Raw genomic sequence first — 25,172 nt, forward strand, 5'->3', positions numbered from 1 at the left:
CACAGGAAGGAAGGGGACTACTTTCAATGCAGGACATTCTGCTCACAGGAAGGAAGGGGACTACTTTCAACTAAAACCATAGACATGGATGTACAAATAAATAGGACGGGATAACTTGGTGTGTGTGTGTGTGTGTGTGTGTGTGTGTGTGTGTGTGTGTGTGTGTGTGTGTGTGTGTGTGTGTGTGTGTGTGTGTGTGTGTGTGTGTGTGTGTGTGTGTGTGTGTGTGTGTGTGTGTGTGTGTGTGTGTGTGTGTGTGTGTGTGTGTGTGTGTGTGTGTGTGTGTGTGTGTGTGTGTGTGTGTGTGTGTGTGTGTGTGTGTGTGTGTGTGTGTGTGTGTGTGTGTGTGTGTGTGTGTCTCAGTGTTGTGTGTATCCGTGTGTGCGTCCGTTAGAGGATCACACATTTGCCTTTCTCCACCCAGGGGTTGGCCCTCATCAGCTCTGGGTTCAGGAACGGGTCGTCACACACACACCCCTCGATCCATTTCACCAGCCTGCCGAGAGAAAACACACACACACACACCCCGTTAGACCACACCCCTCGATCCACTGGGATTCAATCCGATCTCAGGTTGAGGTTCTAGGTGTTTTTTAAAGGTTCTGATTGGGCCGACATCGTTTACCGTGAATAGGATCTCCCCGAACGCGGAAACATTTGCCTTTAAAAACCCACGATGGGTTTGAATCCCGGACTTAGGCAAGGTTGCTAGACTGAATCCCGGACTTAGACAAGGTTGCTAGATTGAATACCGGACGTCGACAAGGTTGCTAGATTGAATCCCGGACGTCGACAAGGTTGCTAGATTGAATCCCGGACGTCGACAAGGTTGCTAGATTGAATCCCGGACTTAGACAAGGTTGCTAGTTTGAATCCCGGACTTAGACAAGGTTGCTAGATTGAATCCCGGACGTCGACAAGGTTGCTAGTTTGAATCCCGGACGTCGACAAGGTTGCTAGTTTGAATCCCGGGCGTAGACAAGGTTGCTAGATTGAATCCTAAATGAGAATTAGTTTTTACAACCTGACCCAACAATCCAAACTATTCACAACTATTGTTTCTGCCTGAACAGCTTTAAATATGTCAACCAAAGTGCAACAGCCTAGTGGTTAGAGCACCGGGCCGGTCAACGAAAGGTCGCTGGTTTGAATACCGGAGCAGAACAAGCTGAACAATCTGTTGATGTGACCTTGAGCAAGGCATTTAAACCCATAATGATTTCCAGGGAGGGACATGCAACTGTGGCTGACCCTGTAAAACAACACATTACACTGCACCTATCATACTACTATGGATGACCCTGTAAAACAACACCTGTCATAATACTGGGGGTAGAGACCAGAAGGACACTGGGGGTAGAGACCAGAAGGACACGGGGGGTAGAGACCTGAAGGACTCTGGGGGTAGAGACCTGAAGGACCCTGGGGGTAGAGACCAGAAGGACACGGGGGGGTAGAGACCAGAAGGACACGGGGGGGTAGAGACCAGAAGGACACGGGGGGGTAGAGACCAGAAGGACACGGGGGGGTAGAGACCAGAAGGACACGGGAGGGTAGAGACCAGAAGGACACGGGAGGGTAGAGACCAGAAGGACACGGGGGGGTAGAGACCAGAAGGACACGGGAGGGTAGAGACCAGAAGGACACGGGGAGGTAGAGACCAGAAGGACACGGGGGGGTAGAGACCAGAAGGACACGGGGGGGTAGAGACCAGAAGGACACGGGGGGGTAGAGACCAGAAGGACACGGGGGGGGTAGAGACCAGAAGGACACGGGGGGTAGAGACCAGAAGGACACGGGGGCAGAGACCAGAAGGACACTACCTACTCAGTAACAGTGATGGAGGATTTCTCTCTGTTGATGGCCAGCTGGTACTGAAGACTCTCCACCTCTCTCTTCATCTGGGGAAGGTCCAGGTCCTCCATCTGCTCACATTACATTATACACACGTTACATAATACACACGTTACATAATACACACGTTACATTATACACACGTTACATAATGCACACGTTATATAATACACACGTTACATAATGCACACGTTACATAATACACACGTTACATTATACACACATTACATAAATACAGACTACACTCTGCTACCAGTCTACACTCTGCTACCAGTCTACACTCTGCTACCAGACATCTATACAGTCTACACTCTGCTACCAGACATATCTATACAGTTTACACTCTGCTACCAGTCATGTCTATACAGTCTACACTCTGCTACCAGACATATCTATACAGTTTACACTCTGCTACCAGTCATATCTATACAGTCTACACTCTGCTACTATACAGTCTACACTCTGCTACCAGACATATCTATACAGTCTACACTCTGCTACCAGTCATGTCTATACAGTCTACACTCTGCTACCAGACATGTCTACACAGTGTAAACTCTGCTACCAGACATATCTTTCCAGTCTACACTCTGCTACTATACAGTCTACACTCTGCTACCAGACAAATCTATACAGTCTACACTCTGCTACCAGACATATCTATACAGTCTACACTCTGTTACCAGGCATATCTATACAGTCTACACTCTGCTACCAGACAAATCTATACAGTCTACACTCTGCTACCAGACATGTCTATACTCTGCTTCCAGACATATCTATACAGTCTACACTCTGCTACCAGACATATCTATACAGCCTACACTCTGCTACCAGACATATCTATACAGTCTACACTCTGCTACCAGTCATATCTATACAGTCTACTCTCTGATACCAGACATATCTATACAGACTACACTCTGCTACCAGACATATCTATACAGACTACACTCTGCTACCAGACATATCTATACAGTCTACACTCTGCTACCAGACATGTCTACACAGTCTAAACTCTGCTACCAGACATATCTATACAGTCTACACTCTGCTACTATACAGTCTACACTCTGCTACCAGACAAATCTATACAGTCTACACTCTGCTACCAGTCTACACTCTGCTACCAGACATATCTATACAGTCTACACTCTGCTACCAGATATATCTATACAGTCTACACTCTGCTACCAGACATGTCTACACAGTGTAAACTCTGCTACCAGACATATCTATACAGTCTACACTCTGCTACTATACAGTCTACACTCTGCTACCAGACAAATCTATACATTCTACACTCTGCTACCAGACATATCTATACAGTCTACACTCTGCTACCAGACATATCTATACAGACTACACTCTGCTACCAGACATATCTATACAGTCTACACTCTGCTACCAGTCTACACTCTGCTACCAGACATATCTATACAGACTACACTCTGCTACCAGACATGTCTACACAGTCTAAACTCTGCTACCAGACATATCTATACAGTCTACACTCTGCTACTATACAGTCTACACTCTGCTACCAGACAAATCTATACAGTCTACACTCTGCTACCAGTCTACACTCTGCTACCAGACATATCTATACAGTCTACACTCTGCTACCAGATATATCTATACAGTCTACACTCTGCTACCAGACATGTCTACACAGTGTAAACTCTGCTACCAGACATATCTATACAGTCTACACTCTGCTACTATACAGTCTACACTCTGCTACCAGACAAATCTATACATTCTACACTCTGCTACCAGACATATCTATACAGTCTACACTCTGCTACCAGACATATCTATACAGTCTACACTCTGCTACCTGACATATCTATACAGTCTACACTCTGTTACCAGACATATCTATACAGTCTACACTCTGCTACCAGACATATCTATACAGTCTATACTCTGCTACCAGTCTACACTCTGCTACCAGACATGTCTATACTCTGCTTCCAGACATATCTATACAGTCTACACTCTGCTACCAGACATATCTATACAGCCTACACTCTGCTACCAGACATATCTATACAGTCTACACTCTGCTACCAGTCATATCTATACAGTCTACTCTCTGATACCAGACATATCTATACAGACTACACTCTGCTACCAGACATATCTATACAGACTACACTCTGCTACCAGACATATCTATACAGTCTACACTCTGCTACCAGACATGTCTACACAGTCTAAACTCTGCTACCAGACATATCTATACAGTCTACACTCTGCTACTATACAGTCTACACTCTGCTACCAGACAAATCTATACAGTCTACACTCTGCTACCAGTCTACACTCTGCTACCAGACATATCTATACAGTCTACACTCTGCTACCAGATATATCTATACAGTCTACACTCTGCTACCAGACATGTCTACACAGTGTAAACTCTGCTACCAGACATATCTATACAGTCTACACTCTGCTACTATACAGTCTACACTCTGCTACCAGACAAATCTATACATTCTACACTCTGCTACCAGACATATCTATACAGTCTACACTCTGCTACCAGACATATCTATACAGTCTACACTCTGCTACCTGACATATCTATACAGTCTACACTCTGTTACCAGACATATCTATACAGTCTACACTCTGCTACCAGACATATCTATACAGTCTATACTCTGCTACCAGTCTACACTCTGCTACCAGACATGTCTATACTCTGCTTCCAGACATATCTATACAGTCTACACTCTGCTACCAGACATATCTATACAGCCTACACTCTGCTACCAGACATATCTATACAGTCTACACTCTGCTACCTGTCATATCTATACAGTCTACTCTCTGATACCAGACATATCTATACAGACTACACTCTGCTATCAGTCTACACTCTGCTACCAGACTACACTCTGCTACCAGACATATCTATACAGACTACACTCTGCTACCAGACATATCTATACAGTCTACACTCTGCTACCAGTCTACACTCTGCTACCAGACATATCTATACAGACTACACTCTGCTACCAGACATGTCTACACAGTCTAAACTCTGCTACCAGACATATCTATACAGTCTACACTCTGCTACTATACAGTCTACACTCTGCTACCAGACAAATCTATACAGTCTACACTCTGCTACCAGACATATCTATACAGTCTACACTCTGCTACCAGTCTACACTCTGCTACCAGACATATCTATACAGTCTACACTCTGCTACCAGATATATCTATACAGTCTACACTCTGCTACCAGTCATGTCTATACAGTCTACACTCTGCTACCAGACATGTCTACACAGTCTAAACTCTGCTACCAGACATATATATATACAATCTACACTCTGCTACCAGACATATCTATACAGTCTACACGCTGCTACTATACAGTCTACACTCTGCTACCAGTCTGCACTCTGCTACCAGACATATCTTTCCAGTCTACACTCTGCTACTATACAGTCTACACTCTGCTACCAGACAAATCTATACAGTCTACACTCTGCTACCAGTCTACACTCTGCGACCAGACATATCTATACAGACTACACTCTGCTACCAGACATATCTATACAGTCTACACTCTGCTACCAGACATATCTATACAGACTACACTCTGCTACCAGACATATCTATACAGTCTACACTCTGCTACCAGACATATCTATACAGACTACACTCTGCTACCAGACATATCTATACAGTCTACACTCTGCTACCAGACATATCTATACAGTCTACACTCTGCTACCAGACATATCTATACAGACTACACTCTGCTACCAGACATATCTATACAGTCTACACTCTGCTACCAGACATATCTATACAGTCTACACTCTGCTACCAGACATATCTATACACAGTCTCCTATATGACCAGAACGTACGTGTGTTGTGTGTTTGTGTGTGTGTGTGTGTGTGTGTGTGTGTGTGTGTGTGTGTGTGTGTGTGTGTGTGTGTGTGTGTGTGTGTGTGTGTGTGTGTGTGTGTGTGTGTGTGTGTGTGTGTGTGTGACTGATGAAACTGGGTCATGTGCCTTTATTTAGGTCATTTAGCTGAGCAACAGTAACAGATATATTATATATATTATTATATATTACAGATATTTATTATATTATTATATATTACTGATTTATATTATATTATTATATAGCTCAGATAGGATCATATATACATAGACACTCAATACGAATACAGTATACTTCTGATTTAAAATGTGGTTATATATTTATAGAAGTCTATGATTGTGTTTATATATATATATATATATTATATATATATATAATTGTTTTATAGTGTGAAATGATTATTATAGACGTCACTGATTCTCTGTTCTCCCCGGTCTCCGCGCTCATCATCACAAACGGCCGTTTCACGGAAGGAAAAACACGTCGTTTCTGTCGTTCAGTTCCGGTAAATCCCCCGGTTTTGAGAACACAACGTTAAATCCCTAACCCAAAACCGGTTTTTATACAGAGAAGATAACAGATAACGTTTAATTTTTAACGTCGAGACAAAACCAGAGAGCTGTTACCGTGATGCAGCTGCTGTCCTCCGTCTGTTTTTTCATCTGCCCTATTTTTTATTTATTAAATAAACCGATAATCTCATCCTGCCCGGGAAAATAAAAACACATTATCTCGATCAAACAAAGAAAAAGACAGCACACCGTTAAACCCTGGGTGTTTATCTAGAGAATAGAAACGGCATCTATATCCAGAGATGTTATTATGCTGATATAATACACGTTATTAAACGGTATAAACGTTACCCGGGTGTTTATCTAGAGAATAGAAACGGCATCTATATCCAGAGATGTTATTATGCTGATATAATACACGCTATTAAACGGTATAAATGTTACCCGGGTATTTATCTAGAGAATAGAAACGGCATCTATATCCAGAGATGTCATTATGCTGATATAATACACGTTATTAAACGGTATAAACGTTACCCGGGTGTTTTTCTAGAGAATAGAAACGGCATCTATATCCAGAGATGTTATTATGCTGATATAATACACGTTATTAAACGGTATAAACGTTACCCGGTTGTTTATCTAGAGAATAGAAACGGCATCTATATCCAGAGATGTCATTATGCTGATATAATACACGTTATTAAACGGTATAAACGTTACCCGGGTGTTTATCTAGAGAATAGAAATGGCATCTATATCCAGAGATGTTATTATGCTGATATAATACACGTTATTAAACGGTATAAACGTTACCCGGTGCTCTATTAGCCTAAAAGCGTTTCTCCTTATGAATGTTGTTCTGAAGGCAGCACCGCCATAAAGTCATCAAATCTGATTTAAAACTATAACCCCTTAACCACTGTTAACCCTAATGCCCTAACCTTAACCACTGTTAACCCTAATACCCTAACCTTAACCACTGTTAACCCTAATGCCCTAACCTTAACCACTGTTAACCATAATGCCCTAACCTTAACCACTGTTAACCCTAATGCCTAACCTTAACCACTGTTAACCCTAATGCCCTAACCTTAACCACTGTTAACCCTAATGGCCTAACCTTAACCACTGTTAACCCTAATGCCCTACCCTTAACCACTGTTAACCCTAAAGCCTTAACCTTAACCATTGTTAACCCTAATGCCTTAACCTTAACCACTGTTAACCCTAATGCCCTAACCTTAACCACTGTTAACCCTAATGCCCTAACGTTAACCACTGTTAACCCTAATGCCTTTTACCTTATATTAAAAGACTAAAAAAAAGATGTAGACGGTATAGACGGTATAAACTGGGGCCTATCTAACGGGGATTTATTTACATAATGTAGACGGTATAGACGGTATAAACTGGGGCCTATCTAACGGGGATTTATTTACATGATGTAGATGGTATAGACGGTATAAACTGGGGCCTATCTAACGGAGATTAATTTACATGATGTAGACGGTATACACGGTATAAACTGGGGCCTATCTAACGGAGATTTATTTACATGATGTAGACGGTATAGACGATGACAGACCGGATGATGATGCTACTACACTATTAACAGATTCATCACGGAAGGAGGACGGGGGATTCTTACCGTTTTACCGGAGACCTGGTGCTTCTGGTCGTGAGGTTCTGACCCAGATGAGCTGTAGCCCTGGGTTTAGCCGATGTTCCCAGACAGACAACACGCGATTTACACCCCCCTTTCCTTTCCCAAAACTAACGAAAATGGTACAAGTGGAGGCCTCGAGCTCTAACGGGGAATTGGCGGTGGTTAGAGTGGAAAAAATCAGGAAACGCTCGAGCAGCTCCCGGTAGACAGGACCGACTACAGCGCAAGAGAGAGAGATCAATCCGCTTCTATCGTCTGCCTGTGGAACTGCCTCTCTCCCTCTCTCCCTCTCTCCACCTGTCTTCTGTCAGACTCTCCCTCTCTCCTCCTGTCTTCTGTCAGACTCTCCCTCTCTCCTCCTGTCTTCTATCAGACGCTCCCTCTCTCCCTCTCTCCTCCTGTCTTCTGTCAGACACTCCCTCTCTCCCTCTCTCCTCCTGTTTTCTATCAGACTCTCCCTCTCTCCCTCTCTCCTCCTGTCTTCTATCAGATACTCCCTCTCTCCCTCTCTCCTCCTGTCTTCTATCAGACTCTCCCTCTCTCCTCCTGTCTTCTATCAGACTCTCCCTCTCTCCCTCTCTCCTCCTGTCTTCTATCAGACACTCCCTCTCTCCTCCTGTCTTCTATCAGACACTCCCTCTCTCCCTCTCTCCCTCTCTCCTCCTGTCTTCTATCAGACACTCCCTCTCTCCCTCTCTCCTCCTGTCTTCTATCAGACACTCCCTCTCTCCCTCTCTCCTCCTGTCTTCTATCAGACGCTCCCTCTCTCCTCCTGTCTGCTGTCAGACGCTCCCTCTCTCCCTCTCTCCTCCTGTCTTCTATCAGACGCTCCCTCTCTCCCTCTCTCCTCCTGTCTTCTATCAGACACTCCCTCTCTCCTCCTGTCTTCTATCAGACACTCCCTCTCTCCTTCTCTCCTCCTGTCTTCTATCAGACACTCCCTCTCTCCCTCTCTCCTCCTGTCTTCTATCAGACACTCCCTCTCTCCCTCTCTCCTCCTGTCTTCTATCAGACTCTCCCTCTCTCCTCCTGTCTTCTATCAGACACTCCCTCTCTCCCTCTCTCCTCCTGTCTTCTATCAGACACTCCCTCTCTCCCTCTCTCCTCCTGTCTTCTATCAGACACTCCCTCTCTCACTCTCTCCTCCTGTCTTCTATCAGACTCTCCCTCTCTCCCTCTCTCCTCCTGTCTCCTATCAGATACTCCCTCTCTCCCTCTCTCCTCCTGTCTTATCAGACTCTCCCTCTCTCCCTCTCTCCTCCTGTCTTCTATCAGACACTCCCTCTCTCCCTCTCTCCTCCTGTCTTCTATCAGACACTCCCTCTCTCCCTCTCTCCTCCTGTCTTCTATCAGACACTCCCTCTCTCCCTCTCTCCTCCTGTCTTCTATCAGACGCTCCCTCTCTCCTCCTGTCTGCTGTCAGACGCTCCCTCTCTCCCTCTGTCTGCTGTCAGACACTCCCTCTCTCCCTCTCTCCTCCTGTCTTCTATCAGACGCTCCCTCTCTCCCTCTCTCCTCCTGTCTTCTATCAGACACTCCCTCTCTCCTCCTGTCTTCTGTCAGACACTCCCTCTCTCCCTCTCTCCTCCTGTCTTCTATCAGACTCTCCCTCTCTCCCTCTCTCCTCCTGTCTTCTATCAGACACTCCCTCTCTCCTTCTCTCCTCCTGTCTTCTATCAGACACTCCCTCTCTCCCTCTCTCCTCCTGTCTTCTATCAGACACTCCCTCTCTCCCTCTCTCCTCCTGTCTTCTATCAGACTCTCCCTCTCTCCTCCTGTCTTCTATCAGACACTCCCTCTCTCCCTCTCTCCTCCTGTCTTCTATCAGACACTCCCTCTCTCCTCCTGTCTTCTATCAGACACTCCCTCTCTCCTCCTGTCTTCTATCAGACACTCCCTCTCTCCTCCTGTCTTCTATCAGACACTCCCTCTCTCCTCCTGTCTTCTATCAGACACTCCCTCTCTCCCTCTCTCCTCCTGTCTTCTATCAGACTCTCCCTCTCTCCTCCTGTCTTCTATCAGACACTCCCTCTCTCCTCCTGTATTCTATCAGACACTCCCTCTCTCACTCTCTCCTCCTGTCTTCTATCAGACACTCCCTCTCTCCTCCTGTCTTCTATTAGACTCTCCCTCTCTCCCTCTCTCCTCCTGTCTTCTATCAGACACTCCCTCTTTCCCCGGGAGAGATCAGTGGCGCCGCTATGTTTGGTAGTCAAAGGAGGAGGGAGGGAGAGAGAGAGAGAGAGAGAGAGAGAGCACCTGTATGGAAATCCCATCAGGCAAATGAAACGGACTGGCTGGAGTTCAGTCTAACCTGAACAGGCTGGTCTGAGAGACAGACTCTAACCCCGTAATGACGTCAACGAACTGCTGTTTACCTTTCAGATATCAGACAGGAAGGAAGAGGAGGTTAAAAAACCCAGATAGCTTGTCTGCCAAATGGCACCATATTCTGTACGTTTTTACATAGGCAGCCCAAAATACCAATTACAATAGTTTAACTTCACTGAATAAAAAAATAAATAAATTAATATGCAACAATTCCAAAGACTTTACTGAGTTAACAGTTCGTAAGGAAATCAGTCAATTCAAATAAATTCATTAGGATTTAATCTATGGATTTCACATGACTGGGAATACAGATCAAAACTCATTTTATTTGTCACATGCGCAGAATACAACAGGTGTAGACTTTACAGTGAAATGCTTACTTACAAGCCCTTAACCAGTTTTAAGAAAATACAAACTAAAGTAAAACATTTAATTTAAGATCAACAACAAAATAACAAGGTTATATACAGGGGGTACCGGTACCAGGTAGTAATGAGGCTATATACAGGGGGTACCAGGTAGTAATGAGGCTATATACAGGGGGTACCGGGTAGTAATGAGGCTATATACAGGGGGTACCCTTTATAAAGGGGGTACCCTGTCATGTTGAGATGGGTTTCCCTGTCTTACTTTCTGTCATGTTGAGATGGGTTCCACTGTCTTACTTTCTTCTCTCCACACCACTATGATCTCTATAGTGGTCCACTGGTCTCCATACCACTGTGAACTATATAGTGGTCCACTGGTCTCCACACCACTGTGATCTCTATAGTGGTCCACTGGTCTCCACACCACTGTGATCTCTATAGTGGTCCACTGGTCTCCACACCACTGTGATCTATATCGTTTATTATCATAGTTTCTCACAGATCCTGGCTTCCACTGTTAGAATGGCTGGGCGAGAGGTGGTCAGCCTTTTTTCATATCTGGGTCCAAACACAAGCCGAGATCTACCCGCTCAGATTTTTTTTTTTTTAAATGGCTTTTTAAAAAAACGTAAGCCTATACAACAACCAGTTGATGGACTAGGAATGTCTTGGAGATGGACGTGACCACTCTGCTTTAGGAAGGTCAGGCTGGTTCTTCTCTTCTGGGGGCTGATATTACAGTCTCAGTCCCCGGGGGGGACTGAGACGCAACGTCTACATCAGAGAACTGCTATAACACACACACACAAGTACACACACCGTACACACATACACACGTTAGAATGTTAGTATGTAAATGACCACGAGTCAATCTGTCAAACCACCTCTTTATTATGTTTGATTGACAGTGGAAACAGCCAATAAAAACATTTGCATTCTGATTGACAGTGGGGTAAAAAGCCAATAAAAAGTGTGATTTTAGTTAACAACAAACTTCTATCTGGTTCTTTTAACAAAGGAAGGGAGCTATTTTCAATGCAGGACATTCTGCTCACAGAAAGGAAGGGGACTACTTTCAATGCAGGACATGCTGCTCACAGGAAGGAAGGGGACTACTTTCAATGCAGGACATGCTGCTCACAGGAAGGAAGGGGACTACTTTCAATGCAGGACATGCTGCTCACAGGAAGGAAGGGGACTACTTTCAATGCAGGACATGCTGCTCATAGGAAGGAAGGGGACTACTTTCAATGTAGGACATTCTGCTCACAGGAAGGAAGGGGACTACTTTCAATGCAGGACATTCTGCTCACAGGAAGGGAAGGGGACTACTTTCAACTAAAACCATAGACATGGATGTACAAATAAATAGGACGGGATAACTTGGTGTGTGTGTGTGTGTGTGTGTGTGTGTGTGTGTGTGTGTGTGTGTGTGTGTGTGTGTGTGTGTGTGTGTGTGTGTGTGTGTGTGTGTGTGTGTGTGTGTGTGTGTGTGTGTGTGTGTGTGTGTGTGTGTGTGTGTGTGTGTGTGTGTGTGTGTGTGTGTGTGTCTCAGTGTTGTGTGTGTGCGTCCGTTAGAGGATCACACATTTGCCTTTCTCCACCCAGGGGTTGGCCCTCATCAGCTCTGGGTTCAGGAACGGGTCGTCACACACACACCCCTCGATCCATTTCACCAGCCTGCCGAGAGAAAACACACACACACGCACCCCGTTAGACCACACCCCTCGATCCACTGGGATTCAATCCGATCTCAGGTTGAGGTTCTAGGTGTTTTTTAAAGGTTCTGATTGGGCCGACATCGTTTACCGTGAATAGGATCTCCCCGAAGGCGGAAACATTTGCCTTTAAAAACCCACAATGGGTTTGAATCCCAGACTTAAACAAGGTTGCTAGTTTGAATCCCGGACTTAGACAAGGTTGCTAGATTGAATCCCGGACTTAGACAAGGTTGCTAGATTGAATCCCGGACTTAGACAAGGTTGCGAGATTGAATCCCGGACTTAGACAAGGTTGCTAGATTGAATCCCGGACTTAGACAAGGTTGCTAGATTGAATCCCAGACTTAGACAAGGTTGCTAGATTGAATCCCGGACTTAGACAAGGTTGCTAGATTGAATCCCGGACTTAGACAAGGTTGCTAGATTGAATCCCGGACTTAGACAAGGTTGCTAGATTGAATCCCGGACGTCGACAAGGTTGCTAGTTTGAATCCCAAACTTAGACAAGGTTGCTAGATTGAATCCCGGACGTCGACAAGGTTGCTAGATTGAATCCCGGACGTCGACAAGGTTGCTAGATTAAATCCCGGACTTAGACAAGGTTGCTAGTTTGAATCCCAGACTTAGACAAGGGTGCTAGATTGAATCCCGGACGTCGACAAGGTTGCTAGTTTGAATCCCGGACTTAGACAAGGTTGCTAGTTTGAATCCCGGACTTAGACACGGTTGCTAGATTGAATCCCGGACGTCAACAAGGTTGCTAGTTTGAATCCCGGACTTCGACAAGGTTGCTAGTTTGAATCCTAGACGTAGACAAGGTTGCTAGTTTGAATCCCAGACTTAAACAAGGTTGCTAGTTTGAATCCCGGACATCGACAAGGTTGCTAGTTTGAAACCCGGACTTAGACAAGGTTGCTAGATTGAATCCCGGACTTAGACAAGGTTGCTAGTTTGAATCCCTGAAGTAGAGAAGGTTTCTAGATTGAATCCTAGACGTAGAGAAAGTTGCTAGATTGAATCGCAGATGTAGAGAAGGTTGCTAGATTGAATCCCGGACGTCGACAAGGTTGCTAGATTGAATCCCAGACTTAGACAAGGTAGCTAGATTGAATCCCGGACATAGACAAGGTTGCTAGTTTGAGTCCCGGGCGTCGACAAGGTTGCTATATTGAATCCCGGACTTAGACAAGGTTGCTAGATTGAATCCCAGACTTAGACAAGGTTGCTAGATTGAATCCCAGACTTAGTCAAGGTTGCTAGATTGAATCCCGGACGTCGACAAGGTTGCTAGATTGAATCCCGGACGTCGACAAGGTTGCTAGATTGAATCCCGGACGTCGACAAGGTTGCTAGATTGAATCCCGGACTTCGACAAGGTTGCTAGATTGAATCCCGGACGTCGACAAGGTTGCTAGATTGAATCCCAGACAAGGTTGCTAGATTGAATCCGGGACGTAGACAAGGTTGCTAGATTGAATCCCGGACTTAGACAAGGTTGCTAGTTTGAATCCCGGGCGTAGACAAGGTTGCTAGATTAAATCCTAGATGAGACTTTTGTTTTTACAACCCGACCCAACAATCCAAACTATTCACTTCACTATTGTTTCTGCCTGAACAGCTTTAAATATGTCAACCAAAGTGCAACAGCCTAGTGGTTAGAGCACCGGGCCGGTCAACGAAAGGTCGCTGGTTTGAATACCGGAGCAGAACAAGCTGAACAATCTGTTGATGTGACCTTGAGCAAGGCATTTAAACCCATAATGATTTCCAGGGAGGGACATACTACTGTGGCTGACCCTGTAAAACAACACATTACACTGCACCTATCATACTACTATGGATGACCCTGTAAAACAACACCTGTCATAACACTGGGGGTAGAGACCAGAAGGACACTGGGGGTAGAGACCAGAAGGACACTGGGGGGTAGAGACCAGAATGACACGGGGGGTAGAGACCAGAAGGACACGGGGGGTAGAGACCAGAAGGACACGGGGGGTAGAGACCAGAAGGACACGGGGGGTAGAGACCAGAAGGACACGGGGGGTAGAGACCAGAAGGACACGGGGGGTAGAGACCAGAAGGACACGGGGGGTAGAGACCAGAAGGACACGGGGGTAGAGACCAGAAGGACACGGGGGGTAGAGACCAGAAGGACACTGGGGGTAGAGACCAGAAGGACACTGGGGGTAGAGACCAGAAGGACACTGGGGGTAGAGACCAGAAGGACACTGGGGCAGAGACCAGAAGGACACTACCTACTCAGTAACAGTGATGGAGGATTTCTCTCTGTTGATGGCCAGCTGGTAATGAAGACTGTCCACCTCTCTCTTCATCTGGGGAAGGTCCAGGTCCTCCATCTGCTCACATTACATAATACACACGTTACATTATACACACGTTACATAATACACACGTTACATAATACACACGTTACATAATACACACGTTACATTACACACATGACATAATACACACGTTACATAATACACACGTTACATAATACACACGTTACATAATACACACGTTACATAATACACACATTACATTATACACACGTTACATTATACACACGTTACATAATATACACGTTACATAATACACACGTTACATAATACACACGTTACATAATATACACATTACATTATATACACATTACATAATACACACGTTACATAATACACACGTTACATTATACACACGCTACATAATATACACGTTACATTATACACACAATACATAAATACAGACAATACTCTGCTACCAGACATATCTATACAGTCTACACTCTGCTACCAGTCTACACTCTGCTACCAGACAAATCTATACAGTCTACACTCTGCTACCAGTCATATCTATTCAGTCTACACTCTGCTACCAGACATATCTATACAGTCTACACTCTGCTACCAGTCATGTCTATACAGTCTACACTCTGCTACCAGACATGTCTACACAGTCTAAACTCTGCTACCAGACATATCTATACAGTCTACACTCTGCTACCGGTCTACACTCTGCTACCAGACATATCTATACAGTCTACACTCTGCTACCAGACATATCTATACAGTCTACACTCTCCTACCAGACATATCTATACAGTCTACACTCTGCTACCAGACGTGTCTATACAGACTACACTCTGCTACCAGACATATCTATACAGTCTACACTCTGCTACCAGACATATCTATACAGTCTACACTCTGCTACCAGATATATCTATACAGTCTACACTCTGCTACCAGACATATCTATACAGTCTACACTCTGCTACCAGTCTACACTTTGCTACCAGACATATCTATACAGACTACACTCTGCTACCAGTCTACACTCTGCTACCAGACATATCTATACAGTCTATACTCTGCTACCAGTCTACACTCTGCTACCAGACATATCTATACAGACTACACTCTGCTACCAGACATATCTATACAGTCTATACTCTGCTACCAGTCTACACTCTGCTACCAGACATATCTATACAGTCTACACTCTGCTACCAGTCATGTCTATACAGTCTACACTCTGCTACCAGACATGTCTACACAGTCTAAACTCTGCTACCAGACATATCTATACAGTCTACACTCTGCTACCGGTCTACACTCTGCTACCAGACATATCTATACAGTCTACACTCTGCTACCAGACGTGTCTATACAGACTACACTCTGCTACCAGACATATCTATACAGTCTACACTCTGCTACCAGACATATCTATACAGTCTACACTCTGCTACCAGACATATCTATACAGTCTACACTCTGCTACCAGACATATCTATACAGTCTACACTCTGCTACCAGTCTACACTTTGCTACCAGACATATCTATACAGACTACACTCTGCTACCAGTCTACACTCTGCTACCAGACATATCTATACAGTCTATACTCTGCTACCAGTCTACACTCTGCTACCAGACATATCAATACAGACTACACTCTGCTACCAGACATATCTATACAGTCTATACTCTGCTACCAGTCTACACTCTGCTACCAGACATATCTATACAGTCTACACTCTGCTACCAGTCATGTCTATACAGTCTACACTCTGCTACCAGACATGTCTACACAGTCTAAACTCTGCTACCAGACATATCTATACAGTCTACACTCTGCTACCGGTCTACACTCTGCTACCAGACATATATATACAGTCTACACTCTGCTACCAGACATATCTATACAGTCTACACTCTGCTACCAGATATATCTATACAGTCTACACTCTGCTACCAGACATATCTATACAGTCTACACTCTGCTACCAGTCTACACTTTGCTACCAGACATATCTATACAGACTACACTCTGCTACCAGTCTACACTCTGCTACCAGACATATCTATACAGACTACACTTTGCTACCAGACATATCTATACAGTCTATACTCTGCTACCAGTCTACACTCTGCTACCAGACATATCTATACAGACTACACTCTGCTACCAGACATATCTATACAGTCTATACTCTGCTACCAGTCTACACTCTGCTACCAGACATATCTATACAGACTACACTCTGCTACCAGACATATCTATACAGACTACACTCTGCTACCAGACATATCTATACAGACTACACTCTGCTACCAGACATATATACATATATATACACAGTCTCCTATATGACCAGAACGTACATGTCTGGTGTGTGGTGTGTGTGTGTGTGTATGTGTGTGTGTGTGAGACTGATGAAACTGGGTCATGTGCCTTTATTTAGGTCATTTAGCTGAGCAACAGTAACAGATATATTATATATTATTATATTATTATATATTACAGATATTTATTATATTATTATATATTACTGATTTATATTATATTATTATATAGCTCAGCTTGGATCATATATGCATAGACACTGAATAAGAATACAATATACTTCTGATTTAAAATGTGGTTATATATTTATAGAAGTCTATGATTGTGTTTATATATATATATATATAAAATTGTTTTATAGTGTGAAATGATTATTATAAACGTCACTGATTCTCTGTTCTCCCTGGTCTCCGCGCTCATCATCACAAACCGCCGTTTCACGGAAGGAAAAACATGCCGTTTCTGTCGTTCAGTTCCGGTAAATCCCCCGGTTTTGAGAACACACGTTAAATCCCTAACCAAACCCGGTTTTTATACAGAGAAGATAACAGATAACGTTTAATTTTTAACGTCGAGACAAAACCAGAGAGCTGTTACCGTGATGCAGCTGCTGTCCTCCGTCTGTTTTTTCATCTGCCCTATTTTTTATTTATTAAATAAACCGATAATCTCATCCTGCCCGGGAAAATAAAAACACATTATCTCGATCAAACAAAGAAAGAGACAGCACACCGTTAAACCCTGGGTGTTTATCTAGAGAATAGAAACGGCATCTATATCCAGAGATGTTATTATGCTGATATAATACACGTTATTAAACGGTATAAACGTTACCCGGTGCTCTATTAGCCTAAAAGCGTTTCTCCTTATGAATATTGTTCTGAAGGCAGCACCGCCATAAAGTCATCAAATCTGATTTAAAACTATAACCCCTTAACCACTGTTAACCCTAATGCCCTAACCTTAACCACTGTTAACCCTAATGCCCTAACCTTAACCACTGTTAACCCTAATGCCCTAACCTTAAACACTGTTAACCCTAATGCCTGAACCTTAACCACAGTTAACCCTAATGCCTTAACCTTAACCACTGTTAACCCTAATGCCCTAACCTTAACCACTGTTAACCCTAATGCCTTAACCTTAACCACTGTTAACCCTAATGCCCTAACCTTAACCACTGATAACCTAATGCCTTAACCTTAACCACTGTTAACCCTAATTCCTAACCTTAACCACTGTTAACCCTAATGCCTAACCTTAACCACTGTTAACCCTAATGCCTTAACCTTAACCACTGTTAACCCTAATGCCCTAACCTTAACCCTAATGCCCTAACCTTAACCACTGTTAACCCTAATGCCTTAACCTTAACCACTGTTAACCCTAATGCCTTAACCTTAATCACTGTTAACCCTAATGCCCTAACCTTAACCACTGTTAACCCTAATGCCTTAACCTTAACCACTGTTAACCCTAATGCCCTAACCTTAACCACTGTTAACCCTAATGCCCTAACCTTAACCACTGTTAAACCTAATGCCTTAACCTTAACCACTGTTAACCCTAATTCTTAACCTTAACCACTGTTAACCCTAATTCCTAATCTTAACCACTGTTAACCCTAATTCCTAACTTTTAACACTGTTAACCCTAATGCCCTAACCTTAACCACTGTTAACCCTAATGCCTTAACCTTAACCACTGTTAACCCTAATGCCCTAACCTTAACCACTGTTAACCCTAATGCCCTAACCTTAACCACTGTTAACCCTAATGCCCTAATCTTAACCACTGTTAACCCTAATGCCTAACCTTAACCACTGTTAACCCTAATGCCTTAACCTTAACCACTGTTAACCCTAATGCCCTAACCTTAACCCTAATGCCCTAACCTTAACCACTGTTAACCCTAATGCCCTAACCTTAACCACTGTTAACCCTAATGCCTTTTACCTTATATTAAAAGACTAAAAAAAGCCTTTTTGTTTTCATGAATTTGTACAATATATAAAACAATGTTTCCGTTACATCTGGGGCCTATCTAACGGGGATTTATTTACATGATGTAGACGGTATAGACGGTATAAACTGGGGCCTATCTAACGGGGATTTATTTACATAATGTAGACTTTATAGACGGTATAAACTGGGGCCTATCTAACGGGGATTTATTTACAGATTGTAGACGGTATAGACGGTATAAACTGGGGCCTATCTAACGGGGATTTATTTACATAATGTAGACGGTATAGACGGTATAAACTGGGGCCTATCTAACGGGGATTTATTTACATAATGTAGACGGTATAGACGGTATAAACTGGGGCCTATCTAACAGGGATTTATTTACATAATGTAGACGGTATAAACTGGGGCCTATCTAACGGGGATTTATTTACATGATGTAGACGGTGTTGATAAGAGAATTATCTAATAAAGGTAAATGAATCAATAAACCATGATGAATTATTAGTCATACAGCAGGTTTAATGAATAATCAATGTAATGATCAATGTAGGGATCGATTAGTCTGATTAGTTCCGGAAAGTCCAGGAACCACTGGAGAGGGAAAGAAATGTGTGTATGCAATTAGTATAGAGAGATAGAGAAGCAGATGGTCAAGGGAGTAAAACCTCAGAGAGTTCCTAACCTTGAAGGAAAGGAACAGGCTGAGCCAGAAGGTGATAAACAGTGTGAGAAGTTTATGGGGGTTGCAGGTCACCAACGGATTGTGTGTAAATGCATGTGCGTAAGTAAGCAAGAACTATATAATGACTGTTTTGTTATCCTGACGCCAGAACGTTCTCTGAATAAAGTTACAGAAACCTTTTGCAGAAAGCTGAGTCCTTGCCTAATTATTTTAACCCATTGTCTTACAAACCTTGGGCATTAGTCAAGGCGAATTGATTATTGATTATTATCATCAAGATATAAAATTCCTATAACAGGTAGAGACGGTATAAACTGGGGCCTATCTAACGGAGATTAATTTACATGATGTAGACGGTATACACGGTATAAACTGGGGCCTATCTAACGGAGATTTATTTACATGATGTAGACGGTATAGACGGTGACAGACCGGATGATGATGCTACTACACTATTAACAGATTCATCACGGAAGGAGGACGGGGGTTTCTTACCGTTTTACCGGAGACCTGGTGCTTCTGGTCGTGAGGTTCTGACCCAGATGAGCTGTAGCCCTGGGTTTAGCCGATGTTCCCAGACAGACAACACGCGATTTACACCCCCCTTTCCTTTCCCAAAACTAACGAAAACGGTACAAGTGGAGGCCTCGAGCTCTAACGGGGAATTGGCGGTGGTTAGAGCGGAAAAAAATCAGGAAACGCTCGAGCAGCTCCCGGTAGACAGGACCGACTACAGCGCAAGAGGACCGACAATCCGCTTCTATCATCTGCCTGTGGAACTGCCTCTCTCCCTCTCTCCCTCTCTCCTCCTGTCTTCTATCAGACGCTCTCTCTCTCCCTCTCTCCTCCTGTCTTCTATCAGACTCTCCCTCTCTCCTCCTGTCTTCTGTCAGACACTCCCTCTCTCTCCCTCTCTCCTCCTGTCTTCTGTCAGACGCTCCCTCTCTCCCTCTCTCCTCCTGTCTTCTGTCAGACGCTCCCTCTCTCCACCTGTCTGCTGTCAGACACTCCCTCTCTCCCTCTCTCCTCCTGTCTTCTATCAGACGCTCCCTCTCTCCCTCTCTCCCTCTCTCCTCCTGTCTTCTATCAGACTCTCCCTCTCTCCTCCTGTCTTCTATCAGACACTCCCTCTCTCCCTCTCTCCTCCTGTCTTCTGTCAGACGCTCCCTCTCTCCCTCTCTCCTCCTGTCTTCTGTCAGACGCTCCCTCTCTCCTCCTGTCTGCTGTCAGACGCTCCCTCTCTCCCTCTCTCCTCCTGTCTTCTATCAGACGCTCCCTCTCTCCCTCTCTCCCTCTCTCCTCCTGTCTTCTATCAGACTCTCCCTCTCTCCTCCTGTCTTCTATCAGACGCTCCCTCTCTCCCTCTCTCCCTCTCTCCTCCTGTCTTCTATCAGACTCTCCCTCTCTCCTCCTGTCTTCTATCAGACACTCCCTCTCTCCCTCTCTCCTCCTGTCTTCTGTCAGACGCTCCCTCTCTCCCTCTCTCCCCCTGTCTTCTGTCAGACGCTCCCTCTCTCCTCCTGTCTGCTGTCAGACGCTCCCTCTCTCCCTCTCTCCTCCTGTCTTCTATCAGACACTCCCTCTCTCCTCCTGTCTTCTATCAGACGCTCCCTCCTGTTTTCCCCAGGAGAGATCAGTGGCGCCGCTATGTTTGGTAGTCAAACACAGAGACAGAGACAGAGAGAGAGAGAGAGAGAGAGAGAGAGAGAGAGAGAGAGAGAGAGAGAGAGAGAGAGAGGAGAGAGAGAGAGGAGAGAGAGAGAGAGAGAGAGAGAGAGAGAGAGAGAGAGAGAGAGAGAGAGAGAGAGAACCTGTATGGAAATCCCATCAGGCAAATGAAGCGGACTGGCTGGAGTTCAGTCTAACCTGAACAGGCTGGTCTGAGAGACAGACTCTAACCCCGTAATGACGTCAACGAACTGCTGTTTACCTTTCAGATATCAGACAGGAAGGAAGAGGAGGTTAAAAAACCCAGATAGCTTGTCTGCCAAATGGCACCATATTCTGTACGTTTTTACATAGGCAGCCCAAAATACCAATTACAATAGTTTAACTTCACTGAATAAAAAAAAATAATTAATATGCAACAATTCCAAAGACTTTACTGAGTTAACAGTTCGTAAGGAAATCAGTCAATTCAAATAAATTCATTAGGATTTAATCTATGGATTTCACATGACTGGGAATACAGATCAAAACTCATTTTATTTGTCACATGCGCAGAATACAACAGGTGTAGACCTTACAGTGAAATGCTTACTTACAAGCCCTTAACCAGTTTTAAGAAAATACAAACTAAAGTAAAACATTTAATTTAAGATCAACAACAAAATAACAAGGTTATATACAGGGGGTACTGGTACCAGGTACTAATGAGGCTATATACAGGGGGTACCAGGTAGTAATGAGGCTATATACAGGGGGTACCGGGTAGTAATGAGGCTATATACAGGGGGTACCGGGTAGTAATGAGGCTATATACAGGGGGTACCCTTTATAAAGGGGGTACCCTGTCATGTTGAGATGGGTTTCCCTGTCTTACTTTCTGTCATGTTGAGATGGGTTCCACTGTCTTACTTTCTTCTCTCCACACCACTATGATCTCTATAGTGGTCCACTGGTCTCCACACAACTGTGAGCTATATAGTGGTCCACTGGTCTCCATACCACTGTGAACTATATAGTGGTCCACTGGTCTCCACACCACTGTGATCTCTATAGTGGAACATATATCTCTTTATTAAACCCTCTGGGTAGCCATTTGATTAATTTTTCAGCAGTCTTATGGCTTGGGGGTAGAAGTTGTTAAGGAGCTTTTTGGACCACTTAGTGGACCTCTATAGAGATCAGTGGTGTGGAGACCAGTGGACCACTATATAGCTCACAGTGGTGTGGAGACCAGTGGACCACTATAGAGATCATAGTGGTGTGGAGACCAACCAACACCACTATATAGTTCACAGTGGTGTGGAGACCAGTAGTGAATGCATACATTTCATTTCATACATTTTTTTTTCTGTGCTGGCCCTCCATGGGAATCAAACCCACAACCCTGGCGTTGCAAACACCATGCTCTACCAACTGAGCTACAGGTAACCCCTGTTTTAATACATTTGCAAACATTTCTGTAAACCTGTTTTCGATTTGTCATTATGGGATATTGTGTCTAGATTGCTGAGGATTTTTTAGTATTTAATATATTTTAAAGGCTGTAACGTAACAAAATCCAGTATAAACTGACGGTGTACACCAGGTGTACCCAGTATAACTAACGGTGTACACCAGGTGTATCTAGTATAAACTAACAGTGTACACCAGGTGAATCCAGTATAAACTAACAGTGTACACCCGGTGTATCCAGTATAAGCTAACGGTGTACACCAGGTGTAACAAGTATAACTAACGGTGTACACCCGGTGTATCCAGTATAAACTAACGGTGTACACCCGGTGTATCCAGAATAAACTAACGGTGTACACCAGGTGTATGCAGTATAAACTAAATGGTGTACACCAGGTGTATCCAGTATAGACTGACGGTGTATCCAGTATAAACTAACGGTGTACACCAGGTGTATCCAGTATAAACGAAACGGTGTACACCAGGTGTATCCAGTATAATCTAAATGGTGTACACCCGGTATATCCAGTATAAACTAACGGTGTACACCCGGTGTATCCAGTATAACCTAACGGTGTACACCAGGTGTATGCAGTATAAACTAAATGGTGTACACCAGGTGTATCCAGTATAGACTGACGGTGTATCCAGTATAAACTAACGGTGTACACCAGGTGTATCCAGTATAAACGAAACGGTGTACACCAGGTGTATCCAGTATAATCTAAATGGTGTACACCCGGTATATCCAGTATAAACTAACGGTGTACATCCGGTGTATCCAGTATAACCTAACGGTGTACACCAGGTGTAGCCAGTATAACTAACGTTGTACACCAGGTGTATCCAGTATTAACTAACGGTGTACACCAGGTGTATCCAGTATAATCTAAATGGTGTACACCCGGTGTATCCAGTATAAGCTAACGGTGTACACCCGGTGTATCCAAACTGATGGATGAACAGACAGACAGGTTAGGAGGTGTTACTATACATACAGACAGACAGACAGACAGACAGACAGACAGACAGACAGACAGACAAGGAGGTGTTACTATACAGACAGACAGAGACAGACAGGTTAGGAGGTGTTACTATACAGACAGACAGACAGACAGACAGACAGACAGACAGACAGACAGACAGACAGACAGACAGACAGACAGACAGACAGACAGACAGACAGACAGACAGGTTAGGAGGTGTTACTATACAGACAGACAGACAGACAGACAAGTTAGGAGGTGTTACTGAACAGACAGACAGACAGACACAGACAGACAGACAGACAGACAGACGTAACATCCTATTCAACTGCAGGGTTTAGCTCCGTCCCTGCTCTAACTCAACCAAGGCCCCGGTGAAGAGTATCTGAACCAGGCGTGTTAAAGCAAGGCTGGAGGAGAAGCCTTCCCAGCGGGTAGTTCAGAGAACCCTGGGGGGGATGCGTTCAGCAGGACAAAACGTTTTAGAAACGTTCAGATAAAAATATGTAACGTAGAACAAGCATGTCTATCTGACATGTAGTCAAGAGGGAATCGTGTGTTTCTATCTGCAACAGCCCTGGCTGTAACCTGGAACGGCCTATCGACTCACCCTGCGATCCTATTGGCCAGCTCCATACAAGAGGGGGAGGAGTTAGCGGAGAACAGGACCAATCGGTCCGTTAGTTTGTCTACATGGGTCTTAGCCCCTCCTTCTGGGTGCGTGTCCAAACCCTGTCTGGGTTGCCACACTTCATTGAGACCGTCCTGGAAAAAAACACACACAACATTATTACCACACAAATCAAATTTGCCAAATACAACGGTGACCTTACTGTCAAATGCTTACTTACAAGCTCTTAAACCAACAATACAGTTAAGAAAATAGTGGTAAGAAAATTAAAATTACATTAAATCACAATAAAATAACAATAATGTGGGTAAACACAGTCTGGGGTTTTGCTCAGTGGACGAACCACTGTCTTGAGTGGGTTTCAATTACCCACTAGGTTATATTAACAGACAACCATGAACCTGCTATAAAAAACATTCACACAGAAACACTAATCACTTCACCTCTGTGTCCTGTAGCGAGCTACTGTAGCTACCTGTCCTTCCAAGTCATCCTTCCGTGTCATCCTTCCGTGTCATCCTTCTGTGTCATCCTCCCCAAGTCATCCTCCCAAGTCATCCTCTCCCAAGTCATCCTTCCTAAGTCATCCTTCCAAGTCATCCTCCCACGTCATTTTGGACGCAGAGTAACGACAAACATGAAAGACGGAAGATAAACCAGCTAGTACTATGAAAGACGGAAGATAAACCAGCTAGTGCTATTAAAGACGGAAGATAAACCAGCTAGTACTATTAAAGACGGAAGATCAACCAGCTAGTACCATGAAAGACGGAAGA

At 44.1% G+C, this 25,172-nt stretch overlaps 2 protein-coding genes across 4 annotated transcripts; both read right to left on the bottom strand.

Annotated features, from left to right (window-relative positions):
- Nucleotides 1-229: 229 nt before the first annotated feature.
- LOC106586032 (guanine nucleotide-binding protein G(I)/G(S)/G(O) subunit gamma-13-like) lies at nt 230-8,416 on the bottom strand. Of its 2 annotated transcripts, none has more exons than XM_014172828.3 (3): nt 7,937-8,416; nt 1,828-1,925; nt 230-496 (listed from the first exon to the last, which is right to left on the bottom strand). In XM_014172828.3, exons 2-3 carry the CDS (start codon nt 1,923-1,925, stop codon nt 391-393), a joined length of 204 nt encoding a protein of 67 aa, XP_014028303.1. In that variant the 5' UTR covers nt 7,937-8,416; the 3' UTR covers nt 230-390. The 2 variants fall into 2 exon arrangements, with proteins under 2 accessions (XP_014028303.1, XP_014028302.1); XM_014172827.3 differs by lacking the exon at nt 7,937-8,416 and adding an exon at nt 6,400-6,474.
- A 3,110-nt stretch (nt 8,417-11,526) lies between these two features.
- Nucleotides 11,527-21,286, bottom strand: LOC106586030 (guanine nucleotide-binding protein G(I)/G(S)/G(O) subunit gamma-13). 2 transcript variants are annotated; one of them, XM_045688007.2, is made up of 3 exons: nt 20,155-21,286; nt 14,637-14,734; nt 11,527-12,333 (listed from the first exon to the last, which is right to left on the bottom strand). In XM_045688007.2, exons 2-3 carry the CDS (start codon nt 14,732-14,734, stop codon nt 12,228-12,230), a joined length of 204 nt encoding a protein of 67 aa, XP_045543963.1. In that variant the 5' UTR covers nt 20,155-21,286; the 3' UTR covers nt 11,527-12,227. The 2 variants fall into 2 exon arrangements, with proteins under 2 accessions (XP_045543963.1, XP_045543962.1); XM_045688006.2 differs by lacking the exon at nt 20,155-21,286 and adding an exon at nt 17,604-17,845.
- Nucleotides 21,287-25,172: the final 3,886 nt, after the last annotated feature.

The sequence above is a fragment of the Salmo salar genome, chromosome 10 (genome assembly GCF_965601325.2).
Source record: "Salmo salar chromosome 10, fSalSal1, whole genome shotgun sequence".
Taxonomy (NCBI): domain Eukaryota; kingdom Metazoa; phylum Chordata; class Actinopteri; order Salmoniformes; family Salmonidae; genus Salmo; species Salmo salar.